General features: G+C 36.5%; 1 protein-coding gene across 2 annotated transcripts in view; it reads right to left on the reverse strand.

The window, feature by feature from the left end:
- Ndufaf2 (NADH:ubiquinone oxidoreductase complex assembly factor 2) overlaps positions 1 to 25426 on the reverse strand; it is a 133885-nt gene that overhangs the window by 90490 nt on the left and 17969 nt on the right. Inside the window, exon 2 of one of the 2 annotated variants that reach the window (XM_008856372.2) lies at positions 1510 to 1563. The exons of the other annotated variant lie outside the window; for it this stretch is intronic. Within the exon in view, the coding sequence (XP_008854594.1) occupies positions 1510 to 1563 (54 nt within the window). The remainder of the gene's footprint in view (positions 1 to 1509; positions 1564 to 25426) is intronic. 2 annotated transcript variants of the gene reach the window in all.

Raw genomic sequence — 25426 nt, forward strand, 5'->3', positions numbered from 1 at the left:
AAGTCTCATAATATATTTGGTAGCTTAAAACAAAACCTTAAGTACAAAATAATTCATGGATCAAAGAATTTAAAATATAAACTACAAGACAATTAAAATGTATAGACAAGCACAGAACAATGTATCAAGTACTGAGAGATGCATATAAATTATTATTTACAGAAAATTTAATATAGCCATAAATCTTTATATCAGAAAATAAACAGGGTGAAAAATCAATGACCTGAAACTTAAGAAAGTAGAAAAGTTGGTGAATGAAGGCATAAGAGGCCCTGGGTTCCTAGTTCTAGTACTCAAATAAAACCCATGAAAGAACAGTAACTTTTTAAATTGACTTTAAAGATTATCTACTATAATTTCTACTCTACTGATAAGACACACAGGCTTTTAAAAAGAATAATAATTACTCAAGAAAGCAGAAACTCAAGATGATAGACAAATCTTAAAGCTCGTGTTTCAACAAGGGCAAGGCCCTGGCTTCAATATCCACTGCAAAACAAAACAAAATGAATAAGCAAAATGAATTTATTATGTGATAATTTCTTTCTAGTAAAACTATTAGTGATGAACTAAAAAGTTCTTCACAGTATAGTGCCACTGAATTCTACTAGAGCCTTCATGAGATACACAATGCTCTCAAACTCAATAGATGAAAAGCAGACTGCTAAAATGATCTTTTCTCCTTTATTTGTCCCAATAAATATAAGTATTCAACAGCATTAGAAATCATGCTGTATAGGGGCTGGAGAGCTGGCTCAGTGGTTATGAACACGATCTATTCTTGCAGAAGACTTGGGTTTGAATCCCAGCAACCATAGGCAGCTAACAACTGTCTGAAACTTCAGTTCCAGGGAATCCGATGGTCTCTTCTGTCCTCTGTGGGCATTACATAACACAGGTGCACTTACATACATGCAGGCAAAACACACATACACATAAAGTAATAAGAAATAATTAAAAGAAATTATGCTGTACAGTACTGACAGACATAGCTCATGCCTGGTACCACCAGGAAACATTTATAAAAGGAAGTTTCTTGAACTCACAAGGCAGCTGACGCTGGCCCTGAACTATGAATCACTCTGCCACAGTCCCCCCATTCCTATGATCACAGACAGGTGTCACAGTGCCCAGCTGAACTGTAAGTTCCTAGAATACCCATAAACCTATGGAATTAGACCCTCTGATACACAATTCAGTTTGGTGTCACTGAATTTTCTGAAAAGTTTCTGTTACCTTCATCAATTAGTTAGGGAATCTCTAATATGGAAGCCGTGAAGGATATCAAGATTTAAGAAAACTATAAGGCAGGAGGATCTCTGTGAGTTCAAGGCCAGCCTGGTCTACATAGTGAGTTCTAGGCCAGCTGGGGCTACTAGGAGACCCTGTCTCAAAAAGACCAAAAACAAAACAAAACAAAAAAAAACCCCAAAAAACCAAAAAAACAAACTCACAGAAAACAACAACAACAACAACAACAACAACAACAAAACATAGGCTGCAGCATACCTAGCTTAGTGGAACAGAATTTGGCACGCATGGATGAGGCACTCAGTTTGCTCTCTAGGTTAAAAACAAAAAACAAATTAATTGATAAAGTGGAAATAATTATAGATACAACAGATATAAATAACCCCAAGGGATCAGGTAATAGTAAAATAAATTAATTAGGAAGAAATATTTATTGCCTTTGGTTTACATTTAAATGTTTAAATAATACAAAACAAAAAATTTAAAAACTTATTTAAGTTTATGATGCAATTTTAAAGAATGCCTATATATATATTTTTTCTGGTCCTTTTGAGACAGGGTCTCCCTGTATCCCCAGCTGTCCTGGAACTCACTATCTAGACCAGGCTGGCCTTGAACTCACAGAGATCCTCCTGCCTTTGCCTCGTGAGTGCTGGGATTAAAGGCATACACCACCACGCCCAGCAAGAATGACTACTTTTTAAAAGATTCATTTTTATTTGTGTGTGTGTGTGTGTGACTGTGTGCCTGTGTGTTTAAGTATATGTGTGTGAGAGAGACTGTATGTGTGCATTTGTGTGCAATGTTACGTGTCTACGCACATTTGAAGGCAAGAAGAGGGTGCTGGATCTCTTGGAGCTGGAATTAATAAATGTCTTGTGGGATGCCTAGCTTGTTATGTGGGTGCTAGGATCCAAACTCCAGTCCTTATGCTTATATAGCAAGTGCTCAACTGCTGAGCCAACTCTCCAGCCCAAGAATGCCTATTTCCAACAACTGTTTCACAAAATCCCTGAAAATTTAACAACTGGCTCTCGCAAACTGAAACAAGTTGACTATATAGCATTTAAAAACCTACAGATAGTATTGCTTTTTCTGAAATTACACAAAAAATCATATTTCGACTGTAGTCTTAAAAAAAAAAAAAGAAAACCTACCAAGTGACATGATTTAGCCAAAGTGGACTTATTTCAAATTATCAGCCTGCCCATAGAAAACACAAACCCAAACTATTTAATTAGATTTTAGTGCAAAATTTCTATGACGATCTTTTATTTAGATTATAACTTTCTATAGAAAAGACTCTTCTGCTTAACTCTTTTATCTAATACATTTATTATGCCCTAATATAAACTGTCAATACAACATTAGTATGAAAATGTGCTATTTCAAAATAATCTTATTAGGACATCATCAATTTTTATAGAATCTACTACCTGTTGTAGGCTGTTTCACATTACTAATACTTCATCACAGAAGGAATAAAAAAGCAAAAGGAAGCAGAGAAAGAAATACACTTAGGATTTGAAGCAAATATCAAATTCCTAAACAGATAGAGAAGAGAAAGTGAGTCCTTTGCTAGGCTTGCCCTAATCTTAGAGTAGCTAGGCTGTGAGGGACTAGACTCCATACATACACAATGGTGTAGTGAGAGGTATAGGTTTCATATGCACATGTAACCAATCAGTCCTTAAAATCCATACATCTAAAGGCCATTGTCAGTCTTTGTCTTTCCAATGTAACACTGGCTTCTAAATTAAACTTTCTTCCTATAATAGGCATTCATAAGCCAGGCTCATACTTTTGACCATGCCAGGTGACATTCTACTTAGAACAAAGAGCTTTAGATCTGGGGGCAGAGGGGCAGTACCGTTCCAGATTCTCCCATCATGAAAGCAGGGAGCACATAGTCATCTTCCAAGCATTTACTTTCACTTTCAGAAATCCACATCAAGACAGAATACATTAGTGAGGTAGAATGCAAAACCAGCAGAAAAGGAAAAAGGCTCCCAATTTCCTGCTGACAGTCACCCTCACCCTGCAGTTTTCTCACCACAAATATTTGCTCCAGCTTTCATGCTACTTGGCTGCCACCTACCAGAAATGCCAGGATTACAGTGTCAATATGCACACAACCACAGCAATCACCAGGACTTTTCTGGGATTAGTCGTGCTTCCACAGTACACAGTTCTCATCCAATTGCAGCCTTTTGCTCTTCCAGCTTCTATATAGCATCATCATTCCCTATTTCTGATACTTTAAAATAGTTTTATATAAAAATAAAGTTTTAAATCATTCTAAAAAGTGAATCATTTTACCTCTCTATGAATATTTTAAAAAATCTGTCAAACATGCATATAATTATTAAAATATAACATTATTTTTTTAAGCTTTTTCCCTTCAGGCTTTAAACAGTCCTTTAAATAGAAGTTAGAAATTTATAGCAACAATTACTATTCCAACATGTAAATTTTTTGTGTACTAAATGTGGAAAGATTTCTGAGTACTGGAAAAGGAAGAGAAATATTTAAACAATTATTGTGTTTCCATGACTTGCCTCTTCATATAGATCTAGAAAAAAATGGATTTATATTTAGTAACATTTTAAGTAATTAAAAATAATCAAGTCAGGTAAGTATATATTGCATCATCCACTTAGATAAAACATTTAGTTCTACCAGTAGACATGACATACTTTCAGAGTTAGCAGGAATGGGAGCTTGCACCTAAGCACATCTAATTCAAAACGAAGCCAACATCCCCAGAGTTAGCCTTCCTTGTGATGATTCTTTTGCTTCAATTTAGTCTCAAGAGATAATGAGCAAGATATCTGAGAAGCAGTCTGCATTCCTATTTATTATTACATGAATAATATTAAGCAATTGCAAAAGTTCTCTTCAACTTGTAGCTAGTATTCTAAAATTCCAAAACATTATTTTAAAAAATCATAAAACCCAAGATCTGTCATATGGCTAACTAACAAGAATAAGAATTTTACCAGCACTAGCAACTTACGTAGCAACACTTTAGCTCTAAATACTGATTTTACTCTCACTCATTCTTTTTTACTTAAATTTGGAATTAGTAACTCTACAAAAGGAAATGATAAACTTAGGAGCAAGTGGGACCAAAAGGCATTTTGGTTTCCCAGTGATGCACAAGCAACAGTATGTAACTACAGAACCACATTCAATATCACAGGATGCAGGAATGAAAACCTTGGCTTTATTCAACATCTCTAAATATTCAGGCAGCTGTCCAATAGAAAAGAATAATTAGTTAGAAACAAATCCATTGGCTTTAATATAATCCAAGCATTCAAGACACAAAGCTCTAAATAAATATGTCAACAAAGGGAAATCTTAAAATACCTTAAGAGTTGAAAGAAATCATTATAAAGGGAAAATTTTCTTTTTATGTACCTTTTAACAAAAAGACATTAAACAAAATTAAAATACCCAAAAGAAACCATGGTTCTTCCATAAATTAAATGCTTGAAAAAAAAATTTAATTAAGCTTGAAGGCTTGAAATGAACAAAACCGCACTAACACGTTTTTATGTATCAGCTATTTCCTGGGGGGTAATTAAAATTTTTAAACCTACTCTGCAAATTTTAATTGTTTTCTCAATTTCTATATTTAAATGTTTGCAACATCAACAAACAATTTTTATTTGTTGATGCAGCTTAATAACCCCCCAATGGTGAAGATGTTTATCTGTTGTAAGTAACCAAACTGTTGGAGAGTCTCTAACAAAATTGCCCTGACCTGCTGTTTACAGAATTCAGGCAGGATACAAATTTGATTAAAGCAAATTATTGGCATAACTTTCAAAATACTTAATTGACAATGTCAATGTGAATAAGTGAGATTATAGATGAAATTATTATAAAAGAAAGAAATATGATTTAGTTTGACTATCAATTATAGTATTCCTATCTTTGTAAAGTGTTTTTGTATTTTTCTAAAAGCTAAAATATTCATTCTATTTTCAGAGACTAAAAATTCTATTAAGTCAAACAGAAATTAAAATTGTCCACATGTAATTAAAACAATTAAACAGAATAATGCAGATCTGAATTCAGTTTTATCGAACATGTTAATACTTATTGATACATATTATTATAATTCATGTCTACATTCTTGTCTTGGCACTAAATAGAATTTTGGAACTTATAAACAGCCTTAATTAAACACTTAAGAGAAAATCATAAATCCTAGATTGAAGAATGAGAAAACACCTGATAATAAATTTTAACTGATACTTTACCCATGCATGTTAATTTAATTTCAGCTACAGCTGAGAATTAGATTAAACCAATGAGTAATAGCCAGACACATGATATCTCTGTTTTGGGAAAGGACAGAAAAATTCATTTAATTTTTAGACATGCAGAGCACGGGAGTTTGAGAGTTTTGTAGAATATCATGATGCATACATTGAATAGGCAGTTGGACATAATGGTTTGAAACTTAAGTGAGAGTCCTCGGTGGAAGTTAAGTTTGAAAATAACTGAAGCTATAGGAGTGGGTACATTCAAGAAAGAATTCTGGGGGCAACAGAAGGATGTAGGAGCTGCTAGATAAGTAGGAATAGTTTTGAAAACCTGAAAGAACCATCAGAATGATAAAATGACACCAAGAAAGGAATATTGTGGTCAAAGTATTAAAAATGTTAGTCAAGTTAAAAAGTGAAAAGAACTTACTAAGTTTGGTAGACAGGATATCCTTAGTAATATTACCAAAAGCAATTTGAGTTGATAATGAAGACAAAAGAAAATTACTGGGGTAGGCAAGGAAGTTAAGATCAAAGGTACAGACCTATCATCTATTAAAAATAAAGAAGAAAAATACACTTAGTGCCAATTTAATGTGCAGGCCTCAACTGGGTATGTATTGAGATGCTAGGCTGTGGGGAAATACTGATGAGCCTGAGGCCCCTCACACCATCACAATCTGCTAAGGAAAGCTAAGCATATCAGTGGAGGATTTTAACTATGTGCAAGAGAAACCTTGGTTTATTTTAAATAAAAAAAGAAAATGTTGGAGAGCCCACAGAATTATGAGAAGCTTTAACAAACAGGCTATATAATGAGAGGGGAACCATCAAAAAATGACACAGAAATCTGGGCATGGTGGCACATGCCTTCAATTCCAGCCCTTGGGAGGCAGAGGCAGACTGTTCTCTGTGAGATGGAGGCCAGTCTAAATAGAATTACAGGCCAGCTGGGACTACAGGGAGATCCTACCTCAAAACAAACAAAATGCCACAGAACTAGTCCAATAAAAAAACTTATTGAGCCAGTAAGATGGCTTAACATAAATTACAGAATGCATGAAATCAGGGGGCAGGGGCTATGGCAGGGGGTCAATGGGAAGGGATATAAAGATGATTAAGATGTTGTGTATGAGGGGCTAGAGAGATGGTTGAGCGGTTAAAAGCACTAACTGCTCATGGGGAGGATCCATATTTGATTCCCAGCACCCACATGGCAGCTAACAACTGTCCATAACTCTAGCTTCAGGGGATCTGACACCCTCTTCTGATTTCCATGGGCATTGCATGACACAGGTGCACTTACATGCATGCAGGCAACACACTCATACACATAAAACAATAAAAATTTTAAAAAGATGTGTATGAAATACACAAAATTAAAAAAAAAATGTGGCTCAGTAGGTAAAGTCATCTGCCACTTTGGTGACCTGAGTTCAATCCCTAGAACCCATATGGTAAGAGGGAACCAACTCTTGCAAATTTTCCTCTAACTTCTACATGCATGCCATGGCATGCATATAGCCCCTCCCAAAGCAAGCAAACAAATAAACAATGCTTTTGAAAAAAAAAAAAAAAAGCTTATGGCTGCCACTACCAAGCATTAGATGCTAAAATTGGCCACATTTAACCTTACTGACAATACACAGGGGCTGATGCCTCCATCCTGAGCATCCTGCTTGCCCTCCTCCCAATTCCTACCCAACTGTTCCCACTGCCAGGAAGGTTCTCTGCTACTCCATTTTTATTTTTATCACTAACTCATGAATTGATAAGTGGGGCAAACATTTCTCACTGGTTGATTCTAGATCATATATTCATATTCTGGCTACAAGGAAATCTGGGGCATGGGTGCTCAGATCCTTTATTAGGGAAGAAGGGGCTCTACTTTCCATAAAACACACAACATATGGAATTATACAAACAGGAAAAGGCACACAAAGAATGATTATCTCACAAAGAAAACATTTATAACAAAGGAAGTAACATTAACTTCAACAAGATAATTTTTCCCTTAGCTAAAAAAAATTATGGAAGATTAGAATCCAGAGTTTAAATCTGCTGTCATAAGGAATTCAAGTTCCTTCTCTGTGAATACTCTGTGTTCTTCAAGTAACATCTCATAGCCCAGGATGAAGATAAGGAAGCTACAACATTTACATTCTAGCCCAGTAAAGAAGAACTTAAAATAAATTTCTTTAATCAAGTTTCTTTTAACCAAGTTTCTTTTATGATACTAACTAAAAAGATGGTAACACCTATACTCTGGTACATTTTCTAGTCACAGTTTTAAGAATAAATTATGTATTAAATACAGCTTGTAACTTAAAAGAATAAATATAGATAGGTGTGATGGCACATGCCTACAATCCCAGCACACAGGACTGAGGCAGAAGGATCATGAGTTTGAGGCCGGCCTGGGCTACACCACACAGTGAGACCCTATCTAAAAAATAAACACATAAACAAGTCTTACTGTACTGAAAGCACATTTTATCACCGCATTGGATTTAGTATGTCAGTGTCTGAAATGAAGGAGGACTAGGGGCTAGGCTATTTTGTTACAATGCTCTGGATATCCCACTACCTCTGAAAAGCTTTCACATCTTAGGGGTGAGTCTTTGATCGGAAAAAGCTTTCTGTGCTTTTCTTCCTTACTAACAGTACTCAGACCCCATATTTTCTTCCTCTGGCACAACGTTATTCACCTATAAAAGTGCCAGTTACCAGGAGCAGGATACAAAAACGAATACGATTTGAAATCTGTTCTGAGGCGTACTCGGTCTAGTGAGAAGATCTGTCAATGCTGAGGTTATTAACAAACAGCGATTCATTTTGAAAGTTTAGTTTCCTCAGTTAAACTAAATTCCATTTTGGACATCAAATTTTACAAACAAGATAAAAAAGCTATTTTTAAAAAAGTAAAAAGACTCAAAAGGAAGTTGATATGTTAATCTTCCTGCTTAAAATCTTTCAATACATTCAAAATGCATTTAGAATAAAAATCAAACTCCTCCTTGTAATCAATGAACCCTAGTGGACTTGGCATCAGACAACCGATCTCTTGTCACATGACTCTCCTCTTTGTTCATGGAGGCCAGCTGTAAGCCTTCCTTCTGTTCTAGAATAGAAAACCATTCCTGCCTTAAGGCCTTTTCTGGCCATTCAGTCAAAAGCAAGGCCACGTGTTCCTCTCCCTATCCTGTTTCTCAAATACACAGTATTAACATTTTACTGTCTGACAGTCAATTGTTTATTGCCTGACTCCCTCTCCTAAAATAAGAATGGGTGTGTGTGTGCATCTTTTTTTAAAAAAATAATTTAGAATTTCATACATGCATATAAGGTGTTTTGATCAAATACATGCCCACTCCTTCCCCTCCAACTCCTCCCATATCTCCCCATCACTTTTTTCTGATAACTTCATGTACTGTTACTTCATTTTTTTTTTAATTGGGGCTTTTTGCTACTCTAAGATTCCCTCCTCTGAAGAGGTAACCCTAAAATCTTTTAAGGATTAGATAAGAGCTCTCATTTACCTAAGTATACTAGCAAGTTACAATAGAAATCAAGCACATAGTAGGCATTCAATAAATACCTGTAAATGAATCAAAGAATAACTGACTGCTTAAGCTAGAATGCCAACTCAGCTGCTAATCCTAGACTACTGGTGACAACAGGTGTGGATGTGACTTACTTCTGTGTCCTCATCCTACTTTCTTTTATATAAAATATGCTGTTAACACATACTTACTAAGTTAAGTAACATTTTCGATTCTATGCCTTATACTGTTAGGTACTAGAATAACAAAAACAGTATAATAACAAAAACAGTATGTGAGTACCACCATTCTGTCTTTCTCCAATTAGTTTCTCAATTCTACATCCTCTTTTCCCATTAAGAAATTCCTACTTTGAGGGTTGAGAGATGGCTCAGTGGTTAACAGCACTGGCTGCTCTTATAGAGGACTAAGGTTGGGTTCTCAGCAGCCACATGGCAGCTAACAACCACCCATAACTCCAGTTCCAGGGGATCCAAGGCCCTCTTCTGACCTCTGTGGGCATTGTACAACATGGTTACACTTACATACTTCAGGTAAAACACTCATACACATAAAATAAAAATAACAGACAAAATACTTTTTCAAAAACCCTACTTTGATTTCACAAACCAGAGCTTGCTTTTGTCAAGTCTTCAGAAATGGAAGAAATAGAATACCACTCCTAAACTCTCATAGCAATTTATTTCTGTCCTTTAAAAATGACCACTATTCCCCACAACACTTACCCTCTTCTCCCTCCCTCCAACTTCTGAACTTTTACAGTAATTTATTTCTAACCTTTACATTTTCCCTACAATGTTCCTTCTTCCTTCCCTACAGCCTCCATCTCTCCTAACTTTCCTGTTCTTTTAGGTCATTAAGGAAGGAAGCTAAAAGGATTTTAAAACATAAAAGAGATAGAGCTGGGATTATAAAACAATGTTCTACTACTTTGAAATGATATGATTATGTTTTAAGTACTATGCATCCCCCCGCCCCACACACACCTGCCACAAAACACTGTTCATAAGGGTAAACTGATAAGGATGGGACATCAGTAACATTTTACCTAGAGAATTTCTCAGATCATAAGATCTCAAAGACCTGACATTTAAATTTACTCAACCTGTCATAAAATGTACAAATATTTCATGTTTTTCAGAGTAAAGAAATCAAAGACAAAGCTGGAATCCTTAACACCCTCGAGTGCTCTTTTACACCTTCATAGGATATTCCAACAGATTCCACAATCAAGCTTTTGAAATGCTTCATATATTGAATAGCCTACAGTTAGCTATCTGCTATGTTAGACTTTGTTGCCTTACTAAAACATTAATTTCAGTTTTAAAGTATTGCCCTTTCTACTGGGCAGTTTCTACAGTTTATAATTGCAAGAGTATCTAATTCTATGATATGATTCACTGATGTGATTCCCAGGAAATCTTGTTTGTACATGAGGTAGAGGAAGGTAGACAGGAAATCTGTAAGCCAATAGCATGAAACAAGAGAAAGGAAAAAAAAAGACATAAGTTGTATGCACAATTATGTAGGACAAGTCATGCAGGTGCAAAATAGTTCAGTACACTTCACAGAGCTCGATGGCACAAGTATTTTACAGAATAGGAAAGTGGTGGTCATTATTACAGTATAAACCTGCTGTCTCTTTAGAACACAAGAAAAGGTACAGGTGTCAGAGATGTTTATTAAAAGTACAGACATTTTTAAAAAATCCAGCTATCCAGGGTAACTGTTCAGCATAACTTGCTTTAATGTATTGTATTTATACTGTAAATATGGAATTGTTATAAAAATTAGTTGTTTTATTCTGATCATGCTACTCCAATAATTTAGCTTTGCAGTTGATGGATAGACTCATATTTTATTCATTGCCCCTAAATTTTACCTGGCTCATTAACTGGTTAATTTAAATTAGAATGTGAACAGTATGAAAAAAGAATTATTTCAGCTATTTCGGCAACAAAGCTATATGAGACAATAGTTTTGGGTCTTTAGGAGTTTTAAAAAACTTCACAGTAAATATATTCCAAAGGCCTCCTAAGAAAGTTTCTTTTTTCTTTCCTTTTTAAAGTACAGACTAATCAATATTAGCCTTTAACTGTACTTTCCAACTGGAGAGAATCTAGGCGTTCAATGGAATGCCAAATAGCACTGGCAGACGTTCATTCTCACAGAAAGAGAAGTCTGTGTTTGCATTGTTCTGTTAATAGCATTTAACTACCAAGTATGTTTCCTGTAGGGTTACTAATGGACACAAAAAATATATAATGATGCTGTGAATAGTGGACAGCGTTCATGCTGTACTGAGCTGTAGTTTCTAGAAAAGAAAGTCAGCCCTCTAATCTTAGGCAGCTATAAAAAAGAATCCTCTCTTGTTAAAGCTCAAGAGAATCTGAAGAGGAATGAAAGAAAAAAAATCAGACTGATTATGCTGTCAATTTTAGTTGTCATAATGTGCTTCAGAGATAAAACATTCCTCTGAATGGCAATTGAACAGATGGAAATTTTCATTTTTGGTTAACTGGATGAAAGAATTGGACCAGTACCTAAAATGACATTGAAAATGAAGCTCAAACCCCCTCCCACAAGAAGGAAACAGATGCATCACTCCAGATACAAAATAAATTATTGAACAGTGCATATATTATATTGGCATCATTGTATCCAACTGTACATCTGCACAGTGTTTGAGTCTCCTGGTGAGAGAGCAGACATTTCTGAAAGGGAAAATAGGCAACTATTGAAGTGAATCAGATAAGTATACCATTTGGGTAAGAAAAGCCAAAGCAACACTTCACTGAATTTGAAGTAATTCATGCTGAGAAGAAAAAGGAACCATAAATTATACCGATTCCAATGCCCTTGAACTTATACATTGATTTAGCTGTGGCAGATTCTGAAATACAAAACCACATTTTCAGGATTTTCATAATCTTAAATCAGAATGAATATGAAAAAATATTCCTACTTAAGACCCTAAAGAAGTTAGGGTTGAATACCCTCTTTACCTAATCTGACAGATAAGCGATGTATTAAACTAAAACCACATTGCTTATCTTAAGCAAAAGCTTAGAAAGAACTGTCAGAACAAGTAAATAAAAAGAGACCTATTTGGTGACTTAAAGTTAAAACAATTCTCTGAGTATGAACTAAAAAAGCAGAATTGGAAAAGGAAGTGCCGATTACATCCTAGTGACGCCGCCCTGGTCCTTCCCCCATCCGCCCTGCCCACTGCTGGAGCTGATCCACTGGAAGCAGTGCCCACCATCCTACACTTCCACCAAGTCTTCCTAGTAATCCTTTCCACTTGCCTCCAATGTTTAACCCAGCTGAAAAGAGCAAACAAAACAAGTAGGGTTGCCATTTTGTTTCATTTTTAAGGTTAACCTTAGCTGGTACTGGACCGACCAGTCATTGTCCTTTATTATAAAGGAAGATCTGACCAAGATGCCAAACCCTGAAGTTAGTGCCTAACAGAGAAAAATACAAAAGGAGAAGATGTCTCTAATGGACTTTACAGCTATACAATAGAAACTGACTTTTTATTTATTAAATCATTCACCACAATGTAATATGCTTTAATATCTGAAGAACTAGAATATTTTTCATACATAGCTTCCAATGAAAGTATATTTAATAAGGAGTCACTACTTTGGGACCACTAGTCTATCTCACAGACTTGTTAGAACAGCACACATGAGAAATATATACTCAATGTAACTCTACCCGATATTAATGGACAGCAGACACACAGGGGCCCAACAAATTAGGGGTCAGTATATGCTGATTCGTGAGCTTCACAATGGTATTTAAAAGTGGTATTTATTTTAGAAATAAAAGTTTCACAAGGAAGTCATCCTTTGCATTCTTGCAATCATTTTAAATACAGGCAAATATGAACTAGGGATGAGCTCATTAAAGATATAGAAAGACAAATACAACCTAAAAACAAATGTATAAGGAGGCTGGGCCCATCTGGACTTATTAGAGAAAAGCCTTGAGGGGAATAACTGGGGATGTGGGACAGGAGAAATAGTTAGAAGGTAATTGGGACTGGGGAACTCAGTTGGCTCCATTCCCTGGGGTGTTTCTGCCAAGGCAGGAGAATAAGAATAGAACCTTCGGAATACTATCATGTGGTGGCTGGATGCCCAAAGAGTCTGCTGCTAGAAAAAGGCCATGGTGTGATATGGTAATGATTCACAGAAGAAAGTAAGAGCAAGAGTGGACCCGGAATTATATTTTGTCCCTCTGCCTCATTCCAAAGCTGTTTAAACTCAAGCTGCTCTGTTTCTATTGCTCTATTTGTAGCAACTCTCACTGCCATTCTACAGTCATCTGTTATTAATATGACTGGATACCTTATTAATATACAACACAAAATAACATCCCACGAATTTTCTACGTATGCTAGACATTCGATCTACAGTGGTCACTGGTCATCGGACAAGCAAAGGAAAGCTGACAGATGAGCCACAAATTTAAGTGAAAAATAGTAATGCACAGGGTAAGAGACAGAAGAAGGATCTTAAGGGCTGACAAGGGAAGCACTGTGTTTTCATTTCAGGCTGTTTGACTCTTTTTTAAAAAATTAAAAATGTAATTTATTTATTTATTGAGAGAAAGAGAGTGTGTGTACATGACCCATGCACATGCACACCATAGCATAGACATAGACATCAGAGGACAACTTGCAGGAGTTGGTTCTCTCCTACCATCATGTGGGGCCTAGGGATCAAACTCAGGCCAGGCTGTCAGGCTTAGCAGCAAGTGCCTTTACATGCTGAGCCATCTCTCTGGCCCTAAGCTTGACTCTTAACTTTATTTCATTATCATTAGGGAAAGAAACTTAAGGTTTTATTTTGATATCTGCATGCTTTCTTATCAAATGTGGCATTTATTAACACTAAAGTGAAATAGGATAATTTATGAGTTAAGCATTCCTGGTATACAATTTAGAACATGCTGAAAGATAGCCTCTGAATGGTCACATGTGCAAACTGTTTAGGCAGCTAGGGTGTTAGATTTACCTCTAAATGTAACGTCTCAGATAGGGTAGAGAAAAGCCTCAGTGCCATTAACAGAACCATATGCAGCAAACAGTTATCATTAAATCTATACATAGTCCACCAAAAAGAAACAACAGAGACTTTTGCTTCCCTTGTGCAACTTTTTTTTGTTGGTCAGACAATTCACACATTTTCAATGTTTAACAAATTACATACTTTATTAAACATAAATCTTTCAAAACCAGGAAAACATATTATACTCCTTAGCAATACATTCTAACTATATTTACATTTTTCTCTTTTATATTGTCCTCTAACACTTTTACTTTGCCTGCCCCAAATCATGAGAATTCTAGACCACAACAAACAAAAACCCCAACAACAACAAAAAGCAGTCTTCTGAAATTCTAAACATCATTAGCTTTTCTAACTTACAAAAGGCAAAAAAAAAAAAAAGCAACAAAGCAAAATACATTAGGGCATTTAATTTTTTTAAACTTCTTTAAAAATTTTTATTATTTTTATTTTATGTGTATGTGTGCATTGCCTGCATGTAGGCAAGAGCACCCCTGTAATGCAATACCCACAGGGGATAGAAGATGGCACTGAAATCCCTGGAACTGGAATTAAACATCAAGTGGGTGCTGGGATTTGAACCCAGGTCCTCTGCAAGAGCAGCCAGTGCTCTTAACTGCTGAGCCATCTTTCCAGCCCCAAAAGGGTGATCATTTATAATCCTCTCTTTGGGATAATGAGACTCTAACTCCAGTGGGCTACTCCCCTCTAATTTTAAGGACATTTAGTTTTTAAGGAACTTTTGCTAACTCTTTCCAGAATAAGATTTTTCCATAGCACATATTTTCCAAAATCCACTGTCCTTGGAAATACTAATACTGACAGCATTACATACTTGGACTAGTACAACTTAATTACCCATTTTAAAAAATTTTTAATTTTTATTTATTTTTTTAAATTTTATATATATTTGTGTATTGCCTGCATGTAAGTGCACCTTTGTTGTGCAATGTGCACAGACATAAGAGGCTGTTGGATCCCCTGGGACTAGAGTTACAGACAGTTGTTAGCTGCCATGTGGGTGCTGGGATTTGAACCTGGGTGTTCTACAAGAACAACCAGTGCTCTTAACCGCTGAGCCATCTCTCCAGCCCTTACCCATTATTTTTAATTGAATTAAAATTCACATAACATAAAATTTATTAAAGTGAAAAATTCAGTGGCATTTAGTGCATGCACAATGTTAACCACTCCCTTATCTTGTTCCAAAATAGTTTCATCATCCCAAAAGAAAACTCCCTGAGTAGTAAGCAGCCACTTCCTGTTCCTTACTTCATTGTAGCTCCACAGTATGCATCCTGTCTCAATATCCTTATCTATTCTGGATGCTCTGTGGGAATGAAGTCATACAGTGTGAGACCTTATGTTCGGCTTCCTTCATTTCACATACGAGGCTCCTAGGACCGCCTACATCACAGTACATATAAATCAGTACTCCATCTTTTTCATCACACATACATAATATAGCAATTTCACATTCTGTTTATCCATTATTCTGTTGATAGACACTTGGGCCGTTTCTGAATTTTGGCTACTGTGAATAGTGGACATTCATTTCAGGCATTTGTTTGAGTACACTTGTCAATTCTTTGAAATATAGATCTATAGGGATTGCTGATTTGTGTGGTGTCTCTATGTTGAACTTTCTGAATTACCATCATTCCTCTAAAGCAGCTGCATCATCATAAATCCCCATCAGTACTGTATGAGAGTTCCAATTTCCTTATAACCCTGTCATCATTTTTCTTTTCTTCAGTAACCTAGGTTTGGCCCATGCTAGGTCCTATCACTCACCTATAAGCCCCTCACCCAGGCCTTTTGCTTTATTTATTTTGTTTTGAGACAAGGTTGGCCTAAGCTGCTTGTCTTGAACTGACTTTGTAGCCCCAGCAGGTCTTAAACTTGCAGTCCTCCTGCTTCAGTCTCCCAAGTGGCTGGGATCCCAAGCATATGCCACAAGGCAAGAATGCTTTGTTTTCTTTGTAGTCATGGTTGTAAAGTGCTGTCATCTTGATCTGTACTTCTCAATGGACTAAAGATCCATGGACTGTCTCTTCAGGCCCTTGTTAGTTATTTGTGCATCTTCTTTGGAAAAAAGTCTACTGATGCCTGTTGCCTAATTTTTTGTTTGGTCATTAGTCTTTCCATCACTGGAAAATTCATATTTTGGATACTAGATGCATTATGTGTTTTTTCAAATATTTTTTCCCATTCTATACAATTGTCTTTTCACTTCCTTGGCAATGACTTTTGATGAATAAAGGTTTTGATTTGATGAGGTCTAATCTGTTTCTTTTGTTACTTACGCTTTAGGTGCCAAATCTCAAAATACAAAGACAAATCAGTTATGAAGATCGATCTGCATGTATTATTTTTAGATATTTTATGATTTTAGCTCTTATATTTAGGTAGTTGATCCATTTTGCATATGGTGGGGATTTTTTCAACTTTATTCTTTTGCAGCCACATCTCAGCACCATTTGTTAAAGGAGATATTCTTTCCCCATGAAACAATCCTGACACCCTTGCAGCAAATCAGCTCTGTTCCATGTCTGTGGTTATCTACTTAAACTGTGTAGTTCTCTGAGTGCTTAAAGCCTAAGCACAAGGCTCTGGATACAAAATACTACTGAGATCCAAGATTTCCCATTAAATTGGTGACATGCTTTCTCAATAGCAATCATACCCATAATCCAAGTTACACAGGATGATACTGAGACTGATTTTCAGCACCCTCTCCTTGAGCTGACATGAAGAAAAATGGAAGTTCCTTAAATTCTCCATCAGGCATGCTCCATCGTAAGTGTATAGGGCCCTTCGACAGAACTACCAATCTCTCTTTTTGTCCAGGGCACCATCTCCCTAAGGACAAAGGTATACAAAATGAGAAAGGTAACAAAAGAAGGTACAGTTTCTATTATCAGACCTACACCAGCATTGGCAATAGTTAATAAACTTAGGGGAATGGACTAAGAAGGAGTTTATGTAACTATGGGCATCTGAACTCATCACTAGCAAATTCAGTCACAGTGCCTAGTCCCTGTGACACAAGCTCCCAGCTTCTTAGGTCTTTGTTGTAAAGATTTTATTTTAAGCTGTGTGAATGCTTGGTCTATATATAACCATACTTAGGTTCTCTGAGTTTATGACTCTAGAAACGAGGCTATGGAAATGGGCAAAGGGAAGTGAGGAGGTAAAAATCCAAAGATCTCGATCTTTACTTCCCTCTCTGCTCCCTCTCTGCACATTTGTGCTCCTGCACACCTCACAGCACTTGTCTGGAAGCCACTTGCAAGAGCTGGTTCTCTCCTTCCATCATGTGGGTTCCAGAGATCAAACTCAGGTTGTCAGGTTTGGTGGCAAATATCTTTATTCATTGAGCCATCTTGCTGGACCACCAAAGATGCCTTTAAACCAACCTGGTGACTAGTTTTCAAGATAAAATTTTGAGGAAGAAAAGGCATAGGAACAAATAATTTTGCTTTTAATATTCATACTATAAAAACTATAGAAAATTATTCTTTTCCCCTTTTTTGTTTATTCTTGCTAATGCTCTAGTGGTTAAAATCCTAATTCAGCTAACCCTACACTACCAAGCCCATAACTTTCCACTGTCCTCGAAACTGAATTATCATTACTGTATTTATTTACAACTCACAATCCAGTGATACTTAACGGGTAGGCAGAAGGTGATGAATTTGATGGTGGGGCATGCTCATGGAAATAGCCATCATTTTTACTTTCAAGAGGAAGCAAAGTAGTCTTTGCTGCCAAGGATGCCATTAAAATTAGATGCTGCCTGAAATTCAGTCTTGAGGTATTAGAAGTCTGCTTATTTTCCCACACCAACCACAAAACAGAATACTTAAGAGCAGCCGAGGAATAGTCACCTGACTAGAAACTGTGAGTCCTTGCCATACTCTAAACACATTATTAGGTGGTGTAAGAACACTCCCAGGTACAAGCTCTACTCCAGAGTTCTCAGAGTCCAAGGAGATGTCTCCATTATTAGAACCCTTTGAGTTCATGCTAAATACAAGAAAATCTATCAAATGTTAAACAAGATACGTGATGAAGGTCATACGAAGGAAATCTGATTTACCTGACTGCCTTCTTTTAGGTAGTATACTCATAGCATGCTTTCATTGACTTTAGCTCCCATTATTAACAGGTAAGAACCAAGAGTGTAAGACAGTGAGCTAAAACTAGAAGATGGAGTAGCCTACATCAGGAAGATGAATATACGGGGGTAGGGGTGGGGATGGGGTAAAGCAGGAAGACAATGGAAGGAATGCTTTATAAATAAATCTCAGTTGCCTATGCTACCATCACCTAAAGCACTACAGCTCTAAGTTTAATGGACATGTGAACTGCCCCTGAATGGGGCATTAAAATAAAGACAATTTCAGTAAGTTGGAGCAGGGCCCATGATTCTGCAAGGACATACCCAAGACTGGATCTATGGTGTGATTTTCAGGGACAGACTGCCGGGACTCTGAACAAAACTGTGATGTCCAACTTTGATCACTCTACTTCCTTTCCCAAACATCTCCCCGTTTTATGGTTTCCTATCCCTTAGTGCTTAACATCACTCACTTCCCACAGGTAAGCATTAAAGAGAGGGAGACTTTCCTCTTAGCCTTCTAAAATGACTCTCCATCTTAACTGTTCTTCTGTCTGATTTGACAGTGTTATTTCTAATGATTAAAGCAGTTCAGACTAAAGAGGGCTAATGATAGCTTTATGCCTTCAAGATGGTTTTTGCATTTAAAATATTATGTCAACCCACCTTAATATCTGATGGGAAACTACTCTGAAAGGTGTGTTGAGAACTTTCATGCTCCTTTCCCAGCTGGAGTAACATGCAATTATTTCTACTCAGTCTCCACTGCTTGGTGCTCTAGGATTGATTACAGGAACGAGCAGCCTCAAGGCCTCCTATTCTATTTTCTCTATGATGGTCAGCAGCTTTGCACAATTGTTATAGCACCTTCAAATGTTAAAATCTTTAAATCATAAATATCTTTAATAACTCTTCTATATTGAAGAAATCTCATCTTAATAATTTAGGGGTTGGAGAGATGGCTCAGTGGTTAAGAGCACTGACTGCTCTTGCAGAGGACCCGGGTTCAATCTCCAGAACTCACGTGGTAGCCAACAACTGTCCATAATTCCAGTTCCAGGGGATCTAATGCCCTCTTCTGACCTCCACCAGCATTGCATGATACGGGTACACTTATACACATGCAGGCAATACACACATGCACATAAAATAAAAATAATAAAATACATAAAAAGTAGTAATTCAGGGAGGGAGGGAAGAAGGGAGGGAGAGAGGGAGGGAGGGAGACAGGGAGGGAGGGAGGACTGTTGAAAATTTGGTAAGGAATTTTTCCACAGCTAGATCATGCTATCAGTAAGGAAGGAAGAGAGCTATCACCTACTGTGAGGGATACTATTGGAAGAGAAGACAGATGTTCAAAGAGGCTAGGGTTGAATCACTGTTTCACGCTGAAGAGAATACAAGGCTTGAAGCTCTTTAATTTGTTTATGGTTTATTCATTAATAACCAGTCTTTGTGAAAAGTCAATCTCAACACCATTGTTCTTGCCTATTGAGAAGATGAAAATGTTATCAACATTGTGAGCAAATAAAATTTTATAAACCTGTTACACATATTTATTTTTAAAAAGAATATTTAAAGACCATCAACTACTACAATAATTTCTAATTTCTTATCATGGAAACTATTTATTGAGGACACTCACATACTTCATTACATAATTTGCAAAGAAAAGTATCATTTACAACCAATGGTTCAACACACTGGAGGAAAAACAGCATCTTAAACAAATGGTGCTGGCAAAACTGGATCTTCACCTGCAGAAGAATGAATCTAGACCCATATCTTTCACCTTGAACAAAAGTCAACTCCAAATGGATCAAAGACCTCAATGTGAAACCTGAAACTCTGAAACTGTTAGAAAAAAACATTGGCAGTAACCTATAAGATATAGGTGTAGGAAAGAACTTTCTAAATTGGACATCAGTTGCTTAGGAAATAAGGTCAAGAAACAACAAATGGGACCTCATTAAACTAAAAAACTTCTGTACAGCAAAAGAAATAGCCAAGGGAAGTGAAGAGAAAACCCACAGAGTGTGAGAAAATCTTCACCAGCGACACATCTGACAGAGGTTTAACATTCAGAATATATAAAAAACTCAAACAAAGAATCAAGAAAACAAATAATTCAATTAAAAGATGGGCTAAGGATCTGAACAGAGAACTCTCAAAAGAAATAAAGATGGCTAAGAAACATCTTAAAAAGTGTTCACATCCTTAGTAATTAGGGAAATAAGAATTAAACTCATTTTAAGATGTCATTTAACCCCAGTCAGACTGGCTAAGATCAAGAGACCAAATGATACCAAATACTGGAGAGAATGTGGAGAAAGGAGAATGCTCATCTACTGCTGGTAGAATTGCAAACTTGTGCAAACTCTATGGAAAGCAATGTGGAGAACTCTTAGACAACTAAAAATGAATCTGCCATATGATCCAGTTATACTACTCCTTGGCATATACCCAAAGAACTCATCAGGCTAAGAGATGGAACAACCTAAGTGTCCCTCAACTGATGAGTGGATAATGAAAATGTGGTTCATTTATACGATGGAGTTTTACTCAGCGGTACAGAAAGATGCAATCATGAAATTCACAGGTAAATGGATGGAACTAGAAACTGTTACATTAAGTGATGTTACAGACTCAGAAAAACAAATGACATATGTTCTCCCTCATTTGTGGATTCTAGTACCAATCCTTATATGTGAGTAGGAGACAGGTGGTACTAATGGAGAAATGGGTAAAATGAGGGCATTTAAATGGGAGGGGGGAGGAAGGGTTTATACAAGGAACTATGGGGACATATGGGGAAAAAGGAGCTAAAGAGAGGTGGGACCATAGGAGACTGGAGAAATGGGGAAAATGAGGATACTTTAAAGGGGGAGGGCATGGAGGAAGGATTAGATGGGGGGGTGGAGAGAGGATAACTAATGCCTACTCAGCATAAAAAAAAACAGAGGGAATCATAGCAATCCCAAAACCTACTGACAAATTACACATACAATATCTCTACATGAGTGCATGTGTATAGCTGAAGGCTACATAACAAGAAATAGTGCCCAACAGGAGAAATCTTCCATTGAGTTGTTGATTAGGGTAGTCTAAGAGACTCCCAAATTACACAGGCTATTGCCACAGCCCTTGATTGCCTCCCAGAACTCGAAGGTAAAAGGCTATTGCTGAAGACAGGACATACTTTGTGAGTAACAAAGGGACTGACTGGAAATTATACTGTGATCGCCAAGCCTGAGTCCTAACAGACTCGTGCCTGATTGTAGCATAGCATGTGGGTATCTGCTGAAGGTGATGTGCCCACCAAACCTTCAGTATTTTGTGAAGTAGCTACAGAAAACTTTATCTGACTCTGATAAAGATTATTTTCAAAAGAAAAGCAGATGAAAACTATAAATGCCACAGACCTGTGGTGAACTCATGTATATTTAAAAAGTAACACTGGCACCAAAAAAATTTCATTTGGTATAAAAGAAAAGATATATGTTATGAGTTACACAGCAATGAAAAGTAGCCTACTATAAAATTCAAGGCCAGGTGTGATGGCACACACCTTTAATCCCAGCACTTGGGAGGCAGAGACAGGCGGATCTCTGTGAGTTCAAGGCCAGCCTGGTCTACACAGTGAGTTCCAGGACAGCTGAGGCTACAGGGAGACCCTGTCTCAAAAAGACCAAAAATAAAATAAAATAAATAAATAGATAGATAGATAGATAAATAAATAAATAAATAAATTCGTCTTTAATGTTAATTTTTGACAAACTTTACCATGAAAATACATTCTGAATTCTTAGGAGGTTTTAGTTACAACCACTCCAGAGACCTTTGTTTTTTCATCTATAAATGAATAAAAGTACCCACTTAACAAGACCTGTGGTGACACTTCATGCTTGGAAGAAAACAACAGTATCTCAGAGTTACACAGACATATACACAGACACATGACACTGAATAGTGTCATGATTTCCTTTTCTTCGGGTGTTAACATGGCCTTTTAAAACTTTTTAAAAAATCCCAATTGGCACACAATAATCATACATAATTATGGACTACAACATGACATTTCAATACATTTATATAATGTATAATCATCAGATCAGGGTAACTGATGTACCCATTACCTCACACCCTTATTGCTGTTTTTCAAAATTGTATTTATTATTGTATATGTGTATGGTGTACTGGGGGAGCACACACGTAGAGGTCAGAGGACAACTTTTTGGAGTTGGTTCTCTCTTTCTATCTTTACATAGGTTCTGGGGATTGAATTCAGGTCCCCAGGCTTGCAGAGCAAATGTTTTCACCTGCTGAGAAATCTTGTCAACTTCCCTCATACCATTTCTTGATGCTAAAAAAACTCAAAACCCTTTCTAAAGACTATTTTTAAATATATCGTTAATTGTTGTCAAAAACCATTATGCTACCACAGTACATAAAAACAGTAACATCTAGAGTACTTGGGGGAGAGTATGTAAGAATTCGTTGTATTATTTTTGTAACTTAAAAAAAAAATCAAGTTAAAGAACTAAAACAACAACCAAAAGGAAAAAGCTCTCTGGCCACTATTGCCTATTCTCAATAACATACAAAAGCAATTTCTTTAAACCATGAAACCCATTCCTCTTAACACCCAGAAATAGTTGCCCATTAAACCCACAGAAAGGAGGAACTGACATTGCTGTTCTCTGAACGGTAAGCTCTTGCTTGAAATACCCACTTGGTAAGCTTCCTCATTTTCTTCAAGTCTTTGTCAAACACCACTCAGTAAATCTACCCTAACTATCCTACTCCCTATCCCCAGCACTACTGACCTCTTGGCTCTGACATGCCTTTTCTCTTTGCACTTCCCACCAGGTTACAACTATGTAATCTACTTGTTTTTATTATATGATTTTTTTTGGGGGGGGTTCCTTTTTGAGACAGTGTCTCCCCGTAGCCTCTGCTGGCCTGAAGCTTGCTACATAGATTACTACATAGTTCAAGGCTGGTCTTGGACTTACAGAGATCTTCCTGCCTCTGCCTCTGGGTGCTGAGATTAAAGGCGTGTGCCATTATACCTGGCTTTTATGTATGATTTTTTATCATAATTCTGCTCACTATAATATGAGCTAATGAGAACATGGATTGCTGAGTACACTGCTTTTTGGTGTGTTGAAAATGCCTGGGATTATGTGGCACATAGAGTATCTGTGAATTGAATAAAAAAGCATTGCTGAACACCTATTACAACCCAGAGGTTATCGAAAAGAACAAAGACATGGGCACATAAGCAACTATTTACATTATGGTGACAAACTGTACCATAATGTACAAAATTGATGTGTATCATATGCCCAAAGTACTTAGGGAATGGTGAATTCTGATAAGGGTTAAAATAAGTAGGCTTACTATATTACCAAAAATCTTGGGGCTGGAGAGATGGCTTAGTGGTAAAAGCACTGGCTGTTTTTCCAGAGGACCTGGGTTTGGTTCCCAGCACCCACATGGAGGCTAACAATCATCTATAACTCCAGTTCCAGGGAATCTGATGCTCTCTTTTGACCTCCATGGGCAATGCATGACACGGATGCACTTACATACATGCAGGCAATATACTCATAAACATAAATTAAAATAAAATTAATAAATAAAAAATATTGATGAGGGGAAGGGAGATTGTAGATGTATTTAAATTCAAGAGTTCCTCACTGATGATATATTCATGAAATGTATATCTGAAATAAAAACACTATATTGCTTACAAGAAGTCAATCTTTGGACATTAATATCAGAATTCCTTACCCATTCTTCAAGGCAATCTCTTTGTTGATAAGTCAATTTCTCCAATTTTCTACTGTTTATAATATTCTAAATATAGCAAAAGATGAGTGTAAAGTAAAAATACAAATCTTGCAAAAGACAGTTTCATGTAATCTATGAAAGTAACATAGAATAACAAGAAAATTATTAATTTCTAATGAATACTATGGCCAAGATAGAGCAATAGGGTAGGAACATGAAAAGTAATTCAAATGGCAATGGTATATAGAAGAGCAATAAAAATATTTAGAAAAAACTGATAATGTGCTTAAATTTTACAAAAAAGGACACTTTTAAATTTCATCAAGGGACATGAAGGATGCCATATTGTGCAATCATAATTTTGTTAAAGACCTATGTAAAATAAAAAACAGTATTGTTCAACACACACACACATGCAGACACACACACATGCAGACACACATTTGCACACACACAAAGATATGTATGACTTCTGGGCACATACCCAAAGGATTCAAAGTCATACCACAGAGACACTTGCACATTCATGTTTCTTGCTGAGCTATTCACAATAGTTAGGAAATGGAACCAGCCTAGCTGTCCATCAACACATGAATGAAGAAACTGTGGTCTAGTCAATAGATTTTTATTCAGCCATACAGAAAAATGAAATTAAGTAATTTGCAGGAAATAGATGGAACTAGAAATTATTATACTAAGCAAAGTAACCTAGACCCAGAAGATAAATGCCACATGTTTTCTCTCATATAGGGATCCTACATTTTAATTTGCATATATGTATATGTGGGTATGGGTATAGGTCACAAAACTAGAAGGGTACCATAAGAGGATAGAGAGGTCTTAAGAAGTGGGGAAAGAGGGTAATAGAACACATGTGACAGGAAAGCAAAAGGGGTGGCATTGGGAGTTTGACAGGGGTAAGCAGGAGGGGAACTGGGGGCCAGAAGGGGAGGGTAAGGAACAGGAACAGAAACAAAACATGTATGAAAGTATCATAATGAAACTCATTACTTTGAATGTTAATTAAAAAAATAGAACTGGAGGATCTGAGGAGAGTTGGAAGGGGAAAATAAGGGTTATATATGATCATATTTCATTGTATATATGTATGAAATGTTCAGGGAACATTTTTAAAAATATTAAATTAAATTTCAAAAATAGAATCTTTAAAATATCTTATTTAAACGATATGTGTGAGGTGATATATGTTAATTAGCTTGAGTTACTCATTCTACAATGTGCACATATGTGTCAAAACATGACAACCAACACTACAGGTACCTACAATTTTTGCCAAAGAAACCTAACTTTTCAAATAAAGCCAAGGGGAGACAG

Source organism: Nannospalax galili, unplaced genomic scaffold (assembly GCF_000622305.1).
Source record: "Nannospalax galili isolate Female #2095 unplaced genomic scaffold, S.galili_v1.0 scaffold751, whole genome shotgun sequence".
In the NCBI taxonomy this organism is placed as follows: Eukaryota; Metazoa; Chordata; class Mammalia; order Rodentia; family Spalacidae; genus Nannospalax; species Nannospalax galili.